Below are 7,911 nucleotides of genomic sequence, written 5' to 3'. Positions count from 1 at the left end.
CTGCCCCTCCGCATAGCCCCGCCACAGCCCCCGGGCCTGCCCCACACCGGAGTCTCCTCAGGGGTGGGCTCCCGAGGCAGGTAGATGCGCGGGGGCTTGGGTGGGGCCTCTTCTCCCAAGGGGGCTTTTCTTGGTGGGAAAATACTGTGGGGAGGAACAGGCACGTGGCTGGCAGGATGGACGGACAGGACAAACGGTGAGGAACAATGGAGGGAGACAGACTGACAGACATGACAGAACTTGGAAGAGGAGGGTGCCACGGGCAAGCATGCAGTTGGGGGCAAGGGGGGTCCTCACCTGGGGGACATGGGGGAGGTGGCGCCCCGTGGTGTGGTTGGGGTCTGAGCGCAGCCTCTAGGGGGGCTGATGGTGCTTGGGGAGCTGCAGGGGGGCAGCAGGTTCATGACCAAGCGAGCCCAGGCCACCATGCTGAGGTTCATCTGGGAGGCCCTCAGGAAGTCCTGGCCTGGGGGCCAAATGAGAGGGTGCTCAGGCCGGGGCGCCCCGAAGGCTCCGCCCAGCCCTCCCCGGCCCCATACCTCTGCGTTTGGAGAAGAGGCGTTTCTGCCTCCGCAGCCGAGGCCTCCGCTCAATGACGGGGTCACAGAAGGTCACCTGTGGGGGCGGGGCCAGGGCTAGCAGCAGTCCTCCCCATCCTAACCCTTCTTCTTCCTCGCCCTCCTACAGCCCAGTCTGAGCCCTAATGTCAGCCAAGGGGCTCGGGGTGGGGGCGGGTCTATGTCTTCCTTTGTCCCAGTGGGGACACTGAGCCCTTGTCAAGGGCTGCCAGGAAGGCAGGTTCCCTGACTCCTGTGCGGTGCTCTCTGCTGCCCCCAGAGCGGGGTTAGGAACCCTGCGTTCGAGGAGGTCACCTCCTCCTGCACCTTCAATGCCACACCTGGGCATGGCGGGTCACAGTCCCAAAGGCTCTTCCAGCTCAAGGGGGGTGGGGGGGTCCTGGGTGGCAAGGTCGGAAGGCAGGAGGTACTGAGCACCTGGGTGAAGAGCAGCCCCTGAGGCACCAGGCTGAGGGAGAGCTGGTGACAGGCATTGTCCAGAAAGTCCTCCAACCTCAGGAAGGCCACGCCACACAGCTGCCGCCAGTCCCGCCAATGCACCCCGATCTCCAGCTCACGGGCCTGAACCGGGAAGGCCCAGGTTAGGGATGGGAGATCGCAGAACGAGCTCCCACTGGGTCGGTCGGTCTTCTGCCTCTGCAAGGCCAACCTTACCTGCTCCAGGGGGATGACAAAGCTCTGGTCCCAGGACTGCTTGGCCACTGGCCCCCAGCCTGTCTGGCCCACCACACGGTTGTCTACCTTCAGCACAGCCAGCACCTCGCCTGCGAGGCCGGAGGCAAGGGCTCAGGGCAGTCCTTGCTGCCCCCTGCCACCCCACAGTTCTCCACAGCCCCCTACTCACTGGTCAGCTCGCCCCCACCACGCTGCTGCTTGGCCCTGGCCCAAAGCCAGCTCTCAGAGGGGCTCCCCGCCAGTGCAGCCGCTGGAGAGCGGCCAGGTACAGCTGTCAGCAGCTGCTCGCAGCCCAGGAGGTGGACGTGCAGTGTCCCTGAGGGTGGAGGGGGCATGGGGAGCGGGTGAGGGGCCACCCACCTCTGTTCCTCCATCCACCCCAGTGTGCTCAGGAATGGCAGCTTCTCCTGGACACCTCTGAGTCCAGGCCCACCCACATTGGACTTGACCCGCCATTCTTGGGGCAGGTCATCTAGTACCCTCCATGCATCAGGGACAACGGTCACCCAGGCAGGAGGCTCGGCCGTCATCCAGGCCATACACCATCACAGTACAGCATGAGATGCCCAGGGCTCAGGGCCTGGTGTGGCTTGGAGCAGGGCACCTGGCTTCCTGTCCCACTTCCTCCCTGGGCCTCAGTCTCCCCATCTCCACCATAGGGATGAGCCATGGCTCTGCCCCACCTCTCTCAATGACGGCTCCTGGTTAGGGTCATTACAGCTGAGCCCCTGAGAAGCAGTGGGAATCAGGAGATTCCGAGCACAGGAGCCGGGTCCAAGAGCACCCTTTGGGGAGCCCAGGTCTGGGGGCTACATTCAGAGAGGCTTTATCAACAAAGGCAGGTGCCCAGGGTGGGAAGGCCTCGAAGAGATGGGGAATAGGAAGTTTAGCCAGGAAGTCAGGCTATGGGGTGGCCTCCCAGAGCTGAATTGGCTTTTTGAAAACACAGTCCCCTCTCCCTCCCCCAGCTTGTCTACCTAGAGGACTCATGCATGTCCTTCAAGACCAGGGTAAGGCACCACCTCCTCCCAGAAGCACCTTCTGATTGGCCCATCTAGCCCATCCTCCCACTTCTTAGCTCTGCTCAGTTCCCACTGTGCCCCCTCTCCCCTACCAGGGATGTGGGGGAAGCTCAGGGTTTTGCGGTTGATGCTCTTGGATGATTTGTTCCCTACAGTTCAGCTGTTGCTATAAAGAGACGGCTCGGCTGGGGAACAGAATGACTTTTCCAATGGTCCACGCTGCCCAGGACGGGGAACCGAGACCCTGGGGCTCTGAGTCCCCCAGCCCTGGCATTTTAACCATATTCTGGTTACCGATTAAAGATCAGCTAAGCTGGTGGTGTGGATCTGGGCTGGGCCCTGGGTCCACCCTCTGAAATAGGTGCCCTTAATCCCGTTGTACAGATGGACAAACAGAGCTTCAGAGAGGGGAAGGTAGTTGACCAAGGTTACAAACATGGTCAGTTGGGGAGGAGGGTGGAGGGTTTGAACTCCTCTCTCCAGTTCTTCCCCATCACGCAAAAGAGGGCGAGCTCTGAAGGGGCCGGGGCTCCCGGCTACCTGTCAGGGTGGTGGGCTTCACAAAGGTCCCCGAAGGCGGAGGGTGCCCAGGCACAGCGGTCCGCAGCTCCCGGGCCACACGGCCACGCAACGGGTGTGCAGGAGGCAGTGCTGCCAGGAGCCGCTCCAAAGCCAGCCGCAGGAGGTCCAGCTTCTGGGAGGACTCCTGGAGCTGGGCCTGGGCCTGCCCGAGGGGACAGAAGGTGGGCACCGCAGGCCAGGGCCCTGGAGCCCCACCCCTGTGGGGTCTGGACCTGTTTCTCATGTACCCACCCGTCTACCCCACTCCCAACTACGGAGCCAGTGTGGAAATAAGCCAACCCCTGGAGGGGAGCTGGAGGAGCAGGGGACCACGGCCTGACCTCGGCCAGCGCCTTTCGGTCCTGCGTCCTCCGGCTGCCAAGCAGTTTCACCACGTTCTTGGCGCCCTCGGCCACAGCCGCTTCAATCCGCAGTCGGTGCAGCAGCTCCTCTGCCAGCAGCTCGGGACCTGGGGAGGAGGGGACCGGCTCGGATGCTGGCCTGCTCTGGCCCGCCCAGCACACTGACCCCACCGGCCAGCCAGCTGCTCCAGGTCTCACCTGGCTCAGGGGACGCGCCAGCCTCCAGGCTGCTAATCTTCATCCGCAGCAAGGACACCTTCAGCTGGCTGTCCCGTAGCATCTGCTGGGCAGCAACCAGGATCTTCCTTTCCTAGGGGGCCGCGGCATATGCTCCATCAGACTGGGCACTGGAGCCTCCCCTGGGAGACCAGGTCAGGGGCCAAGCACCCTCCCCTCAGCCCACCCCCATCAGACCAGATCAGGGCTGGGGCCATCAGGTCCGGGTGGTACTAAGGCTCCCTAACATCAAAGCTTGGGCTGGGCCTCTGCTGTGAGAAGGCCATTGGGCTCCCAGCAGGCGGAAGGCTTTGTCTTCCCTACCAGACTGAGGACTGAAGGCCGGATGCTTGCCTTAGAGCCAAACTGGCCTCACCACACTGAAAACTGGGGCTCTCCTAAAAGTCAGAGAAGCTCCCCTTCATGGGCTGGGTCACTCTTTCTGACCAGAATCGGGCCTAGAGCTGCAGCTCTCCTGGTGTCTGCGAGCCATGCCTCTCCCCTCACACCCCGGGGCCTTACCTTGGGAGTGCCGCTGGCACATGTGTGGATCATGTTCTCAGCACCCTGCTTGACTTTCAGCTCCACCTGCAGCTGCCGCTGTAAAGCCTCCAGGTGCCGAGCCCTCGGTTGCTCCGCCCATGGCTGGGGTCCCGAAGCCACAGGTTCTGTGCACAGGGCGTGTGGGCATATGAGCCCCTCACCAGAGCCTAAATCTCTGCTCCCCTTCTCTCCTCCTGAGGGCCATCAGCTGGGGGCAACCCACCTGGAGGGGGCTCACAGGGGTAAGGGAGCCTGCCTGGGGCCACACCAGGCCCAGCAGGCAGCTCAACCTAGTGCCTACTGTCATGAGGGGTCTGCTTCCACCTCAGCCCCACTCACCAGCTGGGCTGGGCTCAGGGCTAGGCAGCAGGATGCGGGCGTGCAGCTCCTGCAGCTCCCCGTGCAGCTGCTCCAGGCGGCGGTTGGAGGACCTCAGCAGCTGCTGCACGTGGCCCTGGTGGCGCCTGTCTGTGGCCACGCGCCTCAGGTTCTCCACACCCTCCTTGATCTTCAGCTCCTTTTGGATGGCCCGGCGGATCAGCTCTTTCTCATCCTCCGGGGGCCGCTGGCGTGTCCCCGGCTGCGGCTGCGGAAAGGCAGAGAAAGTTATTCTCAGGCAGCCCCTACCACCAGGCACGGAGAGAGGCAAGAGAGGAGGGAAGATGGTACCTAGGATCAATTGACATGGGTTTGAGAAGCTTCTACGACCTTACAGGGCCCCTCAGACTTCAATTCCCGAAATCAGAGGGGCCCGGAAAAGCCACTTCCCTAGCTCAATCTCCTGGCCACTGACCTTCAGAAAGGAAAAAAGGGTGAGGGGGAAACATAGCTAATGTTTTGATCAGGGGTCCTCAAACTTTTTAAACAGGGGGCCAGTTCACTGTCCCTCAGACCATTGGAGCCAGACCATAGTTAAAAAAAAAACTAAGAACAAATTCCTATGCTGGACAAGTCGGCTGCTAAGCAGGGCAGGCAATGGCGGCAAAAACAGCCAGTGGGCCGGATAAATGTCCTCAGCGGGCCCCATGTGGCCTGTGGGCCGTAGTTTGAGGACCCCTGGTTTAGATGGTGCTTATTGTTGGGCTGCGACCCACAAGGTCAGCAGTTCAAAGCCACCAGAGCTTTGAGGGAGAAGGACTGGGCTTTCTACTCATGGAATGCATTACAGTCTCTGAAACTCACAAGGGCAGTTCTACCCTGTTCTCTGGGGTCACTATGAGTCACGGCATGGATTCCAGGGCAGTGAGAGAACCCTTAAAAGTCCCTAAGGAGTTTCTGTCTCAGAAACCCACAGGAGCTGTTCTGCTCGGCCCCATAGTCGGAACTCCAGACACCTCACAGCAACCCCGCCAGGTAGATGTGCTTATTATCTGTTTTACCCATGAGGAAACCAAGACCCAGAAGGGTGAAGTCACTGTCCATGGTCACAACCCAGAACAGAAGATCCTACAATGAGAGAGAGAAAGAGAGACTGGGCCCCAGTCTGCGGCCAACCACCCTTCCCTTAACCTGGTTGCGACTGGCTGACTTCTCTGTATCCGGGAGCCAGGGTAGATGACAAGAAAGGGTTTGTTGCTGAGAGGTGTACCACGGTCACATGAGTAAGGAGAAATCAGGGCTTGGTCCCCCGACACCCCAATGTCACAAGTGACAACACAGAGGCACAGAGAGGAGCTGAGGGGAAGCAGGGAATTCTCTTTCGAATTTACCCCTGGCTGGAGCGAGGCAGAAAGCCTCCAGCTCAGAAGCCATGTCAAACCCAACAGTGCCAAAGCTGACCTCAACACGGAGTAACTGGTAATGTGTGTGTGCATGCCCACGCCCCCGCGGGCTCTTGCAAGACCCCCGGCCTTTCCCACCTTACCTGTCTCCTCTCCATCTCCAGCGCCCCTCAGAAGGGTTTGGCCACCTCAATCTCAGGGACCCCACCCCAGGCCAGCCTTGGGCCCCGGTGGCCAGACAGGCTCTGGAGGGCGAGGCTCAGGAAATCCTATGACCGCCCCGGGTGAGAGGGTTAGAGCAAACAAAGATCCCACAGGGCCTGGGGGGTGCAACTCCGGGCGCCCTGAGTCACCGGGCCGCTGCTGGGCGGAGGCTTGCAGGAAATAGGAAAATGTGCACAAGCCGCCACTGGAACAAGCAGCCGGACTCCGGAGGGAAGGGGAGGGAGCGGGTGGACGCTGCCCTGGGGACTCACGGAGCAGTCACAAGCAGCAGCCTCGGCCTAGGACACTTTAGCCCTTAGCACACCCCACGGTCCGGTGTGCCCTGGGTTGGGGCTCCATCTTGCAGACACAGGTCACACCCCCATTGGCTCTGGCCTTGGACACCTCCCCCTCCTCAGTAACAAGTCCCTCCCGACCCCGACCCCCCGGTGGCCCTGCCACTCTGGGCCGGAACCCTCTGCCCGGGGGTTCAGGAGGGCCGGCCCCCGCGCAGGGCTGGACCCCTCCCCACCGAATGCTAAGGATGGACCTTCCGGGGACCCCTCTCCACGTGCGCGCCACAGCCGCTGCACCCCGGGACCCACCCCCGGTGGCTTTCCCGGCGTCCCGCTTGAAAGCACCGGTCTTAGACAACTTTGGGCCTGCGCAGGTGGCCCAGACGGCGGACGCGACACCTTCGGGGCTGGCCTGGCCAGGCCCGGCGTCGCCTCGCGGCTGACTTAGGGACACCGCCTAGCCCTGGCGTTCGGGGCCGCGAGCCCGCGCGGGCCGGGCGGGGGTCGTCGTGACGCGGCGGGCCTGGGGCACGGCCGGCGCTCGCCGCTCACCCCTCAGCCCTCGGCCCCCGCCCGCGGCCCGGCCTCTGCGGACGCAGGTCACCTGCGCCGGCGCCCCCTCCTCCATGGCGCCGCTCCGACCCCTCGTCGTCCCCACGCTGGTTCCGGAAGCTGCGGCTGCCCTCGCAGGACTTTCAAACTTGAAACTTCCCGGGAAGCGGGGCTGGAGAAGCGGGATCGGGCGCCCCCTCCCGGGACCCGCTGGCCTTCCCGAAACCTTGACACTAGCGCCGCCTTCCGGCCGCGCCAGGTCAGCGCCCTCGATCCCACCCCTGAAACCAGAGCGCCCATCGCCTCCCCCAGAGGTATTAAGGGCCCAGCGCACCTTTTGCTGAGGCCCCAGCTCCAGCTCTTCAGTGACACCCCCACCCCCGGAATGGACGGCGCACTAAGGCAAGGCCCTAGCCCCGCCCGCAAGCGTTGCTGGACTGCTCCCCCAAGAAGCTTCAGGCCTTAGGTGGGGAAAGGCGCCCCCCCCAACGCCCCCCGTGCATAATTGTTAGTAGCTTGTTTTAAAATAAGAGACCTAGTTGTCATGAGCAATGGTAATGATTACCCATAATTCCTAAGAAGGGAGTTCAGCTTTTGGCAGTTTACACGTTTGAGAAACCCTTGAATCAAAGCATCCCCTTTCAGGAACTACCCAGCCAAACTGTCATTCATATTGACTCCTTTGGGAATGTTGTGGCTTTAGGTCTCCTTAGCAAGGTGTGTCCTATTTTCAGAACCAATTACGGACTCGCTGCAGCCAAAAGGCTGAATTTTGCTGGAAGCCCTCAAGGTGGTTTTCCAAGCCCTTGGGAATGTTTCCCAGCTAACATCTCACTTTAAGGGAAAGAGGTTCAGAAGTAACAGGGTCTCTTCATCTCTCACTTGCCTAGGGTCCTGGGTCTCTAGTCCTGGGCTGATGGAAGTCTAACCAGAGTTGGACCATCTGCCTAATCATTCAAGTACCTGCTCAGCACCTAGTGGACAATGAGTAGTGCAAACCGACTGGTCCAGGAATGACTGCTTATACAGGCAACATGAGGCTCCATATACATTTCCCCTTTCCAACACACTGTAGTCTTACACATCAGCCCTACTTGGGTAGACTGTTGACAAATGCTACCAGTCAAGTTGACATGACTTCCAGGCTCAAATTTGTTATTCTTGTAGTCACAAGGGGGGGC

At 61.3% G+C, this 7,911-nt stretch overlaps 1 protein-coding gene across 1 annotated transcript in view; it reads right to left on the bottom strand.

Annotated features, from left to right (window-relative positions):
- Nucleotides 1-6,085, bottom strand: part of PKN3 (protein kinase N3) — a 9,981-nt gene extending 3,896 nt beyond the window's left edge. Inside the window, exons 1-12 of the mRNA XM_045288558.1 lie at nt 5,822-6,085; nt 4,297-4,543; nt 3,937-4,082; nt 3,397-3,508; nt 3,178-3,305; nt 2,816-2,999; nt 1,423-1,569; nt 1,233-1,342; nt 996-1,139; nt 540-615; nt 298-466; nt 48-144 (exon numbers count right to left, since the gene is read on the bottom strand). Of these exons, the coding sequence (XP_045144493.1) occupies nt 48-144; nt 298-466; nt 540-615; nt 996-1,139; nt 1,233-1,342; nt 1,423-1,569; nt 2,816-2,999; nt 3,178-3,305; nt 3,397-3,508; nt 3,937-4,082; nt 4,297-4,543; nt 5,822-5,836 (1,575 nt within the window). The 5' untranslated portion in view covers nt 5,837-6,085. The remainder of the gene's footprint in view (nt 1-47; nt 145-297; nt 467-539; nt 616-995; nt 1,140-1,232; nt 1,343-1,422; nt 1,570-2,815; nt 3,000-3,177; nt 3,306-3,396; nt 3,509-3,936; nt 4,083-4,296; nt 4,544-5,821) is intronic.
- Between the last annotated feature and the right edge of the window lie 1,826 nt (nt 6,086-7,911).

The sequence above is a fragment of the Echinops telfairi genome, unplaced genomic scaffold (genome assembly GCF_000313985.2).
Source record: "Echinops telfairi isolate 266 unplaced genomic scaffold, ASM31398v2 ScPeMD7_22;HRSCAF=79, whole genome shotgun sequence".
Taxonomy (NCBI): Eukaryota; Metazoa; Chordata; class Mammalia; order Afrosoricida; family Tenrecidae; genus Echinops; species Echinops telfairi.
This window is presented reverse-complemented; position numbering and strand designations above follow the sequence as displayed.